This window comes from Acinonyx jubatus, chromosome D1 (assembly GCF_027475565.1).
Source record: "Acinonyx jubatus isolate Ajub_Pintada_27869175 chromosome D1, VMU_Ajub_asm_v1.0, whole genome shotgun sequence".
Classification (NCBI taxonomy): domain Eukaryota; kingdom Metazoa; phylum Chordata; class Mammalia; order Carnivora; family Felidae; genus Acinonyx; species Acinonyx jubatus.
This window is the reverse complement of record NC_069390.1, coordinates 29773674-29787601: the sequence shown is the minus strand read 5'-3', so window position 1 is coordinate 29787601 and position 13928 is coordinate 29773674. Positions and strand designations below refer to the sequence as shown.

The following is a 13928-nucleotide window of genomic DNA, read 5'->3' as shown; positions in this document are numbered from 1 at the left end:
AATAATTCATGTCTTAAAAAAATAGACAAAATCACCATCATGTGAACTTAATATGATTTTATTCTTAGAAAATTTATGTGAATCAAATAAAAGATTAATAATAAGAGAAAAATGTTTAATAAAGTGGCCAAGGACAAAATAAATTAGAAAATATCGATAGTTTTCCTGTTCACAAAAAAAGGCATTCAGAAAATATAGTGGGGGAAATCTATCCTAACAGCAAAACCAATTAGGAATGACAATTATTTTCAAATGCAAGACACTTATAAAAAATTATAAAATTTTACTGAAGGACTAAAAAAGATACATATATATTTTTTATATATGCTTACACACATATATAAAACAATGCCACATAATTCAATCTGGCTGCAAAGATTGATCCTTATGAAATTAATTAATAGCCTGACACAACTATAGTCAAAACCCTGCAGGATGACTTTAGAGTGTTGGACTGTAATTTCAAAATTCATCTATAAGAATCAATACACAAGGGTATTCAAGTAAAATTTGAAAACAAAGAACAATAGGCAACTTCTTTCAGATATTAAAATATAAGAAAAAGCTATAATAATTCTAGAAGTATTAGATATGTTGGATTGTTTAAGAGCAGAAGCTAATAAGAATTAGTTTATTATAAAGATTGCATTCCAGCTCAGTTGGGAGAACAAAAACAGATTAGTCCGTAAGTAGGGCTGAGATAATTTTACGCCAACAAATATAGCAGAGAAATAACTTTACTCAAATTTTACACGAGGAGTTTCACACAGTTTAAAAAGTAAAAGAGAAAAATAAAATGATAAAAAATTTGAAGAAAACCAGATGAATCTTTATATGAACTTAGGATAGTAAAAGACTATCAGAACATTTAAAAACAAAGAACTTTTAAAATATAATAATTCTGTACATTGAAAAAACCCATAGACACAGTGGCAAATTGGAAATTTGTTACACTAAATCTGATAAAGTTAGATGTTGCTTATTGCTTTAAGAAAAAGAAAATTCATATCAGTGTGAAAAATACTTCCAATAGAAAAATAGCAAAGGATTTAACAAGAAATTCACAGATGACTAATAAATGATAAATCAAATCAAAATCACTTATACAAGTAATTAAAGACATACAAATTAAAACATGGATATAAAATTCCCTGTCAAACCCACAAATATGTTTCTAAATGGCTGCATTTAGCATTGCTGAAACCTCATGTATACCACAAGTAGGTAGAAGCTCTCATTCACTATTTGTGGGAGCATAAACTCCTGAAATATTCCTGGAAAATGCTTTGGCAATAGCTATCAAAATTCTCAAGCATGTTTACATAATTTGACCTAGCAATCTTACTAAGAAGTTATTTAGGGGAAATAATCAGAAAATTAAATACAGATGTATATATTCATCGGAGCATGCTGTATGACAGCAAAAAATTACAACCTAATGGAAAACAACAGAAAACTGAATGAATGAATAAATAATAATCTGCCCATTTGATAGAAGATTATGGTGCCATTGAAAATAATTCTTTTGTTAAGGAATGTTAAATATGTGGGCGGGAAATCACATTAGTTTGTTAGGTGAATAATGCAGGCTGCAAAATTATATATATTGTGTGATCTGCTATGATCACAATGGCAAAAAATATTATAACTGTATAGTAACCATAGAAATACAGTCACTAAAGTTATAACTATGGTTATTTGTGGGTGATAGAATTTTCATTTCCTTCTTGGCATTTTTTCTTTTTCTAATTTTAATACAGTGACCATATGTTTTATGTAAGTTGAAAACAGTAGAAATGTTATTAAAATAATCCAAAAATCATAGATATTACAATAGATTCATATGGTTTTTCTTTGGATTTTTCTAAATTTTCCGTAACAATAGTCACTGTCTTAGTCTGCTCAAAGTTGCCAAAATAAATATCATGCATTGGGTGGCTTAAACAACATAATTTTGTTTCTCACAGTTCTGGAAGCTGGGAAATCCAAGATTAAAGTAGTGGCCAATTTAGTTTCTGGTGACAGTTCTCTTCCTGGCTCTTTGTTGTGTCCCCACATGGTGGGAGAAGAATGGGCTCTCATTTCCTCTTCTTACAAAGGCCACAAATCCTATCAGGTTAGGGCCCCACACTTATGACCTCATTTAACTTTAACTGTCTCCTTTTTTTTTAATGTTTATTTACTTTTGAGAGAGAGAGTGTGTAGGGGAGGGACAGAGAGAGCGGGAGAAAGAATCCCATTCAGGCCTTGAACCCATGAACTGTAAGATCATGACTTGAGCCGAAACCAAGAGTTGGACACTTAACCTATTGAGCCACCCACAGGCCTCAACCTTAATTGTCTCCTGAAAACCATATCTCTAAATAAGTCACACTGGAGGTTAGGGCTTCAGCAAAAAAATTTGGGGAGGGAGTGCACAATTCAGCCCATAGAAGTTATTTTGTTTTTCAGCTTTAAAACAACCAACAAATATGGTAATTGGGTTTCTCTCTGGGTTGGGAGCAATGAGGAGCTGTCCTAGAAATATGTATGGATAGGTTTCTGGGAAAAACTTCCGCAGCTTGAAAAGAACTTACATAAAGGTAATTCTTACATTTTCCCTTACTTTACTACTAAAATGTGACTATTTTATTGAGATTCTGTTTATAATCAGAAAAATGAACGTTATTTAATAAAAACATATACTAAGTGAAAAATGTGAATTAAATATATAAGTATTTCACTTGGTTTTCATAAAGATCTATCTACATGAGACAAAGTTAATGAGTTCGCAAAAACATTTTTAAAATAAATGTGAAAATAAGGCATTTTCAGTACAGAAAGGCTCTAAAATATCTAGTCAGCTTAGTACCTTCAATGACACTATTAATTCTTAGTTTTCCAAATGTATCTAAACTTATTCACGTATCTTCTTTACAGTGGGTAATCTAAATTGTATGTTCATGATTTTTGCAATAACTAAAGCTCATAATTAAGGAACAATGTTCTGTGCACAATTCCTCACCCACAATCTATCTTGTGAGCTTAGTTTTCATAGGCCATTATTCTCAGGGTTGGGCGCGTGGGCATCACAGAACAAGTGCATATTCCCTGCAGGCATGAGGTCCTCGCCTCTACAAATCAGAAGGACCTGTTTCTCATTCTTTCGGCTTCCACTTCTGCATCAAGAACTATTTGGCTGAGAGAAAACACACTGGTTTTGAGATTCTGTAGAATCAAAGAGATGTTGTAGGGGTGGAGAAGACAAATGTTTCAGGACCATAGAAAGAGGGGCTGGGCAATCATAAATCAGAGAGAGATGCCGGCTCTGAAGAAAGAGCTACTAACCCTGGAGAGGGAGCCACCTTAGTGCACTGATGACAGATGAGCCTTCGCCAGTTGGAGATGGGTTGCTCTAGTAATGTTCAAAGAGTGGGTAGGAAGAATGTGGTTAAATCATCCAGAATAGCCACAGCAGTGAAAGCAGCAGAGAAAAAGTCTGCATTAGATGGGATTCAAATACCATCTGGGGGTTTTATTACAGAAAGTAGAGTGAAGCACTTTGAAATGTGTTCTGTTCCTCATTTCTCTGGTAAAAGTACCAACCATTGAAGCTGAGTTTCTTTGGAACTGGTGGTGTTAGCCAGACTCCCCAGTGAAATCTAAGCCCTACACTTCCTGTTGTCTATTTGTTTCACACAGAGTCCACTCTCCAGAAGTATTCTTTACAGCCTGATAGCTTGAATGGATACATTTCTAATGGATCACAAAGGATCTCATGCAGGTCTCCAAATACAAAAACAGACAGTATGGAAAAGATAAGGAAAGAGATTTATTTTAAAAAAATAAAGCAAAGGAAGAAATAATATGCAGAAACTTTCTAAACATTTCCTAAGTATCTTTCTACATACTGAGACCACATTAGTCTCTGTAAAACACTGTTTATACCATGTCATGAATTTATTCAGAGACGACTGGTGGCTAAAACACTTTGGTCTGGGATAGTGTAATGGACCACATTATGTCCTCCTCAAAACTCATTTGGAGAAAGTTCCTTAAAGAGGTAATTAAGATTAAATGAGGTCACAAATGTTGGGCACTAATATGACAGGACCGTGGCCTTATTAGAAGAGGAAGAGGAACTAGAGATCTCTCTCTCCACACATGTACAGGGAAAGGCTGTGTGAGAACACATAGTGGTGAGGTGGGGGTCATCTGCAAACCAGAGGGTCCTTCAGAAACCAACCCTGCTGACACCTTGATCTTGGACTTTCTAGCCTCCAGGACTCTGAGAAATAAGTTTCTGTTGTTTAAGCCACCCAGTCTATGATGTTCGTTATGGCACCCCAAGTAGACTAATGTAGATAGCATGTGGGGTCCACCATATGCTTTTAAACAATCTCTCCAGTTGCATATATCTTTCTGTATTTCTCTGCCCAAGTACCATCTATATACTGGAACTATGTATTTAATTTTTGAATTCTAACAACCATACTTTTGTGTTCAGTGCCCCTCATCCTTATTAATGCTTTTTCTGCCTAAGATACTGAATCTTACCCATTTCTCAAGTTTCATCAGAGGTCCTGATTGATTCTTCTGTGGAGCTTTTCTCCTTCACCCCAGGTGGGGAGTGTTCCCCTCCTCTGAACTCCTACTGAACTTCCTGCCTGAACTGCTAATTTGACCTTTATAACATGCTGTTAGTATTTCTCTAAGAAGAATGTCAGATCCCTTAGCTAATACATTTTCTTACAATCTGTATTCATCATAACAAAATATAGAGCACAGAGGAAAATGCACAAGAAAGAAATACCACTTTTATTAGGTCACCAACAATAAGACCATTTGATAAATACTTCCAAAAATAGAAGTATTCTAAGTGTATGCATGTGTATGTATAGAATCCAACTCCACATGCTTTATGTTATGCTTCTTTCACTTAGCCTGGAACATCATTATTGTCATTATTCTTTCCAAAGTTCATTTTAATTGAGTTATAATATTCTATCCTATGTACTGTAATTCATTTAACCAAGTCCCTATTGATGACTATTTAAATTATTTCTAATCTATCTATGTTATAAATAGCCCTGTGATAAATACCCTTACCAAACAATCTTTGCATAAATTCATAAAAATATCCCTGGGATAAAGTTCTAGAAGTACATTTTTTTATGATATGTATTGCCAACAAGTTGTACATCCATCAACATGAGAGTGATCATTTCTCTACACACTCAAATAAACCTTGACATATTTTCAAATGCGTTGCCAATTTGAAATATTGATTTGATGAGAACATAGACCATGTGTTATTTTATTCTTTCTACTGCTACCATTACAATTGATGCTAACTTGTCAATTACACTACACTATTAAATGTTCAAAATCATTTCACATACATAAATAAATAATATTTTACAGCATCTAGCATAATGCCCTTCATATACAAAGTTCATAAAAGATTATATATGATCATGGAATAATAAAAATATCACCCCATAAATGGGGTATCTTTTACATGCTACATGAAAGTCAGAGAAATCAAAAAATTATTCCTCCAGTGGATATGTGTAATTTAAAAAAAAATTGTTTTGCTATTCTGAGTCTGATAAACTATCTTTAATCCTATCACCCCCACTCTACCCTTTATCTATTTATTAATCACTTCCTATTCCCTCATTAATGTATCAGTTCTACTTGCAATGGTGAAGTGCATTTTAAGGTGTGGCATTCTAGGTATGAACCAAAAAAATTTGTTTTTCTAACATTTATTTATTTTTGAGCGACACAGAGAGAGAGAGAGTGTGAGTGGGGGAGGAACAGAGAGACAGGGAGACAGAATCTGAAGCAGGCTCCAGGTTCTGAGCTGTCAGCAGAGAGCCCCACAAGGGGCTCGAACTCAATCATGGACCGCGAGATCGTGACCTGAGCTGATGTCGGACACTTAACCCACTGAGCCGCCCCTACAGTATGAACTCAAAATTTTTAAGAAACTAGCAAGGAAGGAACACTTCAGCTTTGTTATAGAACATTTTCTAGGATGTTTTTTATTGAAAAAGCTTTTGTTCTTTTTAAAAAATTTTTTTTTCCCTAATGTTTATTTATTTTTGATAGAGACAGAGACAGAATGTGAGTGGGTTAGGGGCAGAGAGAGAGGGAGACAGAATCCAAAGCAGGCTCCAGGCTCTGAGCTGTCATCACAGAGCCCGACCCGGGACTCGAACTCAGGAGCTGTGAGATCATGACCTGAGCCGAAGTCGGACGCTCAACCGAACGAGTCACCCAGGCGCCCCGATTTTGCTCTTTAAAAAACAATAATCACTTTCTTCCCCCCCCCCATGTGTATGAAGTTCCTTTGCTTGTATTACTAGTTTTCAATACGCTTTCTACATATTTATCTCTTCTCTCTCAAGTAGAGCAAATTGGTTGTCAACTTCTGCTTTTGCAGTTATTATTCAGTGTCCCCAGCGCAAAGGACTAGTCCCAGTCTCATTTTGAGACTCCAGTCCTCAGGGGCAGAACTCTTCCCAGGTGCACCTCCTATTCTATGTGCCCTTATCAGCCTCCATGAACTCCACCCCCGTCAGTCTATTGCACTGTCTCCCCTTACCCTTCAACCCCTGCTGACATCTCATCTATGTATGACTTCCTCTTGGCCCAGAAAAATTATATGAAAGCATTTCACAAAATAAAAAGCCAATTATCTGACATACCACTGCAAAACTTTTTAAAAGTCTCTCAAAATCCATTTGTTAGCTACCTATAGTTTTTATTTAGAGACTAAAGCAAAATGTCAAATTTTAGGACTATGTCCTTGATATTACAAAAATAAATGAACTGCTACTTCTCCTTTCCTTAGTCAATGTTTTAACTTTGGAAAGTGGAAAGTTTGCCATGGTCCCAGTACTCTGGGTAGTAAGAATATGATAGATTTTCTCTAAGAGTACTGTTGTTTGCGCTACAGAAAACATATCTAGTGAATAATTCCTGGTGGGGAAAAAAAATCACGTTTTTGTGAACCAGGATTTAAACACAACAGGAAAACGATTTATGCTTTTGAAGTTAAGATTTTACTCTTTGGCTACAGCGGGTTTAACTGTCATTGTTCTCTGCTGGTCAAGTATCATATTCGGATTCACACACGTGTCAGACAGCATTGAGCTCCACATTTTTCACACATACAAGCCCATTTAATCATCATAGCAACCTTGTGAGGAAAGTATTACTCCCATTTTACAGATGAGGAAATGAGGTCCAGAAAGATAAAATAATTCGCCTAATCTAACAATCTAAAAATGCCCGAGCAAGGGGCGCCTGGGTGGCGCAGTCGGTTAAGCGTCCGACTTCAGCCAGGTCACGATCTCGCGGTCCGTGAGTTCGAGCCCCGCGTCAGGCTCTGGGCTGATGGCTCAGAGCCTGGAGCCTGTTTCTGATTCTGTGTCTCCCTCTCTCTCTGCCCCTCCCCCGTTCATGCTCTGTCTCTCTGTGTCCCAAAAATAAATAAACGTTGAAAAAAAAAATTTAAAAATGCCCGAGGTAGAATTTGAATCCAGGCCAATGAAGCGATCTCCTCTTACACTAGATTTACCTCTGAAATAGTTTTGCCCCAGGCGTAAGTACCATCTTCAGGTCTGCCTCCATTTGGATAAATCCAGACTCGTTTTGCATTGGGCTGCTTGTACAGCCTGCTCTGAACGAGTGCTATACGTTTAGTTTCAACTGTAGAATTTCTTTTGGATTGCAGTTCTTGAACTGCAGAAAGGTGCTCCTGGTAAGAAAAGCCCAGAGAATTGCCTGGTTAGTATGTTTATGAAGGATGTGATGAAAACAGAAATACCTTATAATTGTAAATTATATTTTAAAAATTCTAGGAAGTGCATTACCCTCTCCTGTCACGGAATCTTCTTAAATCCCCCTTGCTTCCATGAGTCATCAAAGGCAATAAGAACCATTAGAGTAATAATAATAAGGCATTTATTTTGGCAAAACACTTAACTTTCATTTATAATTTGGAGAAATGAATAGAGATGTGTTTTTGGATTTCTGTGTGGTGTTTCTCCTACTGAGCAATTTCTCTGCATCTAACAAATGAGTTTTTGATTAGAATCACAACATCATTTTCTTTAACCAAGAAATGCTTCAGGGAATGTGCATGACTGTTGTTTGAGTCTTTACTCTCTGTCTTTTAAAATACAGCAACCACCCTTATACTTTGCCAGATCCCTGCCAGGCAGCTTTTCATCCCACTTCAAGCATGTCCTAGTTCAATGCTTTGCATTCATTCCCTGGTCAGTGATTTATCCTTCTCAGCTTGGCAAGAAGTCATATTTCTAGCAATGTCAATTTCTTTTTTTCTAGTAACCTTGACTTGGGCACACGCCTAAGATTTAGATTGAACACATTTCACGATTTGAGAAACCCTATTAAATAAGAACATATCATTTTGATGAAAAACTTCACAAAGCAAAAAGTTTTCCCAGGTCTCTATCCCCAGTCCTCTCTCAACAGCTGACCTTTCTCTTCTCGACTTTTTTTATGTCTGGCAATCCTGACTGATTAACCAATTGGACTGAAACTGCTTTTTGAATTCCTCACTTCTGAATGTCTCCATTGCAATTAGTATTTTGCTCCTTGCTCTTTTTACATATTGAGACATACCCTTAGGAGTGATGAGCAATGAAGCCATAAGGCTCAACTTGACTACACTTATTATAATTACCTTTGTACATATCCACTGGGCCTTTTTCTCTTCTTTGCTAAGGTCATAATTTCTGGTCTCCATTCAAACAAAACAGACTTTCCTATGAGCTGTCTGTCTTTTAGATAACTACTCTCCAAATGCCAACTCAATGCTTGGCATATGCTTATGTGGTCATAACAGACCAGATGCTGAGGATATATTAATAGCGTAATTTTAAAATTCAATACTATACTTTTAAAACCTTATTAAAGAGGCAGTCTTTAATGTCTGGAGTCCTGAAGAACGCACCTCTGTATGTCTTATGAGCTCCATGAGTTTAATTTCCTCTTGAGTCTTCTCGGTCCATCCTCCTTCCATCACCACCGGCTGCACAGGGTTTTTGTTGGGAACCATGGCGGCTGGCTGACATGCTGCTACTCGCCGCCCTGGGGAAAGAAGTCCCTGGTAATGTTGTTTCCGAAGATGGGCTTTCAGATTTTAAATAAATTGGTTTGGCATTCTACGCATAAATCATTCCACTCGGGAGCATAGGCTAAAATACTAAATATATCATAAAAGCAAAGATGCCTAAGGTAATAATATCTAACAATGCTTCTTCATATGGGAGCTTGAGGTTTCAAACAGCCAGGATATGCATATTCACTGTACAGATGGAAAAGAAAGATAACATGCTGACTTCCACACTGGCCCCAGCCTCTCATGCACGATATGGTTCAGTGGTAATTTAGTCAAATAGAATCCATGACCTATATAGCCCATCATCTCTTCCAGTCATGGAACATATGTTTTGTTCTCTTCACTAATAATAAGCCTTTCCCCAACAATTAGCTTAGCAGCCTGGGGATTAAGTACTTCTAAAATAATATTAACCCAAGAGACAGAAGGCCTTTTTTTCTATCTAATAATACCCGCAAGCACGATTAGTTTCTGACACCTCTGCTGTGCCCTTTAGGTTGTTAAAAAGCTGTGGTAAGAGAAAATATTTGTTGGAATACTGTACTCCAAAGAATAATAGGCATAATTTAATAAGTATGTTGATTTGAACATATGCATTCTTTTAACTAGTAGTCCACTTAAAATTGTTATAAAAGAGATTTAAAAATCCTAATTATCAAATTGTTTTCTTTTTCTATGTTGAAGATAAACTCATACTGAGTCTTATACTGATCTCTAAACTTTTTAAGTACAAATAATGCTTCCTCTTGCATGTTCTTTCTAGAAACTTATGTTGAACACTAGCTATCAGTTAGGCTTTGCACTAGATAATGCAAATACAAACATGCTCAAGATTTAGTCCTGTCTCAAGTTTGGTGGGTAAGGCTGATATCAAGGAAATGATTATACCAATAATTGATTGCAACTGTGCTGCACCAGAGAAGTGCATTTATATAAAAGTATGTAACACTAAGCTCAGTGCTTAGTCTCAACTGCCAGAGAAGGCTTCTCTGAGAAAGTAACATTTAGGTGGATAAAATAATAGAAATTCTAACACAAAGTTGGGTTTTAATTTTGTCGCCAAGGGAGTCTTAATGTGCAGATTCTCAGATAATTTAGTATTTGCAGAGAATAAAGCATTTGTGTTCTTGTAAGCTCAAGTTTGTGGAAACAGATCCAGCAATAAAAATAAATGGCAGCAATGACTTTTCAGAGAAACCAGAATTCTATGTACCCAATAAGCATTCTATACAATTTATGGATGTGGAGAAAATATAATTGAACCAGTCAGCCAATGAATTACAGTGGCAATGCCATTAGGTTACATGATTTGGAGAAGACCACAGTGGTACGAGAAAAATACATAACGCAAATTTACGCAAATATAGTTTTTAGCCTACTCTATTCATAAAGTGGAAACAACATTAATTTATGATACATAAGTATTTTATTTATAGTGCCTTTTGAACACTAAAACTTTGCTCACTAAAACTTAATCAACTAAAGAGAGCTCAGCAATAGTTTATCATTTACACTCTTAAGAGCCAGGATTTGAATGTAGGAAAAGAGCAAAAACCATATGCATTATTTGTTTTTTGTCAACTTGCTTCTAATGGTCTCTAAAAAAAAAAAACTAATGCATTTGCACTATAATTTTCATAGAGACATAAATTCATCACAAAAGGTTTTGATTCGGGAAAAGATGTTCATAACAAACTATTATTTATGTAGGTAAGAATACAAATTGAAACCAGGCAAAATGTATTGATTAAATAATTTTTATTTTCTTATTACATTTCCCATATATCCTATTTTATTTCATATGATATATGGGGAAAGTAATGATAATAGCTAACAATTAGTGGGGAAAACTAGAAAACATGAGTGCTTTGCTGTTCTTTCAGACTATAAATCTCACCTCTACAGATCCCCCATACCCCTCCCCTGATTAAAGGCCCACACTGTTTCAGCATTATCTATGGCTGGGAGGGTAAGTCAACCTCATTTGAGGTTTTAGTTGGCAAACCCATTTAGCTCTCACACTAAATAAAATGCTCCATCATTGTCTTTATATGTAACAAAGATGATACTTTGGCCTAATCTGCCATTTCTTAGTTTCATTGATCAGTTTTTAAGACCCCAAGTCAGAAAATGGGCTGCCTTCACAGGAACTTTTATTCTAATACTTATTGAGTATTTATTATGTGCTATGCATGCAGTAAATACTCGACATCTGTTACTTAATCATAAAAACCCTACAAAGTTATTACTAGCATCGTGATTAATATTAGCAATGACCATACTTATAAATGAAATGTAAAGTCAGTTTAGCATAGTACTTTATACACAGCATATGCTTAATAAACATGTGTCGCATTTACCAATGGCTATAATAATGGAAAATAATCTACTTAGCCACTATTTATACCTCTCATACCTCCTCTTTCATCCAATCCTCAAGAAGCTCATTATCCAACAGGGACTGCAGTTAACTGAACTTTGACTTGTTCTTATTTATCTTCCTAAGCCCAACAACTAGAAAAGCCTGTCCTCAGAGTAGGTATTTTATAAGTATGCATTGAATTTACATTTAATAGCAGAAAATATAACAGTTTGTCAGTAGAGACAAGATTTATCTTAGCACTAAATTCTAAGAGAAATTTCATTAATGGATTCCTCCATAATGGACACCATCTGACCAAACAGACTATTGTCAAGAATGATATTGTAGATGATACCAACTGAACTTTAAACGCTTTTTTAGTACTTAATTATAATAAAAGCTGAAGACATGATATAAAATCAGCATACAGTAAAGGCAGCTCTGCCAGGTGCTATTTTTAGTATGTTGCTTTTTATTGATTTAATTTGATATAGGAATAGACCTTAGAAAACTCAGTGGAGTGAATGGTTGAAATTCCAACCATTCTTTAATTCAGTCATTCTACAACTATTCACAGAGCAAACAGGAAGGGTGTAGAATTTATAATGTATCATAGGGAAGACAGTCACATGACCAGGTAATAATATTAATGTGATAACAATTATCACAGGGGAAGTTCAAGGTGTGATAAACCACATTATTCCTGACATGGAAAAGGAAGGCTTTTAGGAAGAACAACGAGTAAGCTGAAAAGTATATAATGAGTTCAAGCAATCCAAGAGGACAAGAGGGAGAGAAACTTGAGGCAGAAGAAACTAAATTGTTCCACAAGCCCAGAGTTAAGAAAGTGCCTGATACATCTGGAGGACTGAAAAACAGTCCAACTGGTGGAGTGGAGTGCACAAGGACAGAGAGAAACTCACACAGAACCAGATGGTGCAAGGCGACACTAAGGAGTTTCATCGTCCTAAAGATAATAAGGAGCTTTGAAAGGTTTTATGCCTGGAGCACCATGACACCTTTGTATTTTTGCCTGATCACTCCAGATTCAGAACATCGTCATTAGCATAGAATAGAAACTACTGTCAAGACTGGAAGCAGGGAGACAAGTTACAAAGCTGTTCCAGTAATCCAAAGAATAGATGACAATAGTTTGAATTTAGATAATACGGTTGGGGATTAAGACAGAATTCATTTGAGATAAATTTAATAGATTAGAAGCCACCAGACTTACTGATACTTGCTTGGAGAAAGTGAGAGAGGGGGAGATGCCAAGGATGACTCCCAGGTTTCTAAGATGGAACACCTGGGCAGATGGTGGTGGCATCCACTGCTCGAAGAAATGAAGTGGTAGTAATTGGAGTGGTGGTAACATGATAACTTTAGTTTTGGACACGCTTATGGGATATTCAAGTGAAAATGACTAGTAGTTGAAGCAGTAGAGGTTATCAGTCATAATAGAGGCTTTTCATTTAGACCCAATAATTCTTTTGGTAAGAACTGAATAGTAGTCATCTCAATCCAGAACTCCGTCTTGTGCATTTACAAGTAGTTGCGTTGCTTATCGAAATAAAATTCACGTGCTTTCAACAATACACAGTGCACATCCTTAGGAGTTGAAATCCTGTTATAGAAATTACGGAGCCTGAAATGTATTCCTTTCCAGACTAAAGTCCACAATACACTACTTCTCTCCAAAGAACCATATGATATCTCAAGTGCTAGGAATAGTATAAGGTCCAGAACCTAAGATTCATTGACAAAGAGAATGAAAGAGGAGAACAAACATTGCCAATTGATTACTTTGACTATGAATAGCATATTTTGTGCTGCCTAACAAGAAAAAAAGAAGCCCTTCTGAGATAGTGACATTGACCTTTGAAGAATTTAGTATTTCCTCACTCAAATTATTGAAAAAAAACAAACATACAAAACAACAACTAAAACCAAAACACTTCGTCCCCAGTAATTCCCAAAGAATAGACAGAAAGTTTTGTTTAAGACCTAATTTCAAAGCCCACAAAATGTCAGTTCAGCAACTGTTTCAATCCCACCATAGGGGTTATATGACCCAGACAGTCTCCTAATTTTAAAAATTTACCTATAATTCATGTGATATTCATTTTAATATAAAGATTACAAATATACAATCAGTACTAGAAGATACATTATTAGGTTTTAGACTGGCTCAAGTGACTTTTGTGGCACAATATTTATGGTACTCAGTTAAACATCTGGTATCTAATAGTAGGAAAAAACTACCAGTAAATTGGGGTTACATTTAGAAATAAACACGGTGATACTTGATTTAGTTCATACTGACCTTTTAACTGTCTCATTTTGTGTTTCATGGTGTCTAGATCAGCCAAAATTTTGTCCTTTCTTAGCCAGTTCTGTTTTTCTAATTTTTCTACTTTCTGCAAAGCT

The 13928-nt window shown here is 35.8% G+C and overlaps 1 protein-coding gene across 4 annotated transcripts in view; it reads right to left on the bottom strand.

The window, feature by feature from the left end:
- DCDC1 (doublecortin domain containing 1) overlaps positions 1-13928 on the bottom strand; it is a 486403-nt gene that overhangs the window by 22292 nt on the left and 450183 nt on the right. For all 4 annotated transcript variants that reach the window (XM_053203333.1, XM_053203334.1, XM_053203331.1 and 1 more), the window contains 3 exons: positions 13825-13926; positions 8972-9108; positions 7571-7750 (listed from right to left, as the gene is read on the bottom strand). In XM_053203333.1, coding sequence (XP_053059308.1) covers positions 7571-7750; positions 8972-9108; positions 13825-13926 — 419 coding nt within the window. The remainder of the gene's footprint in view (positions 1-7570; positions 7751-8971; positions 9109-13824; positions 13927-13928) is intronic.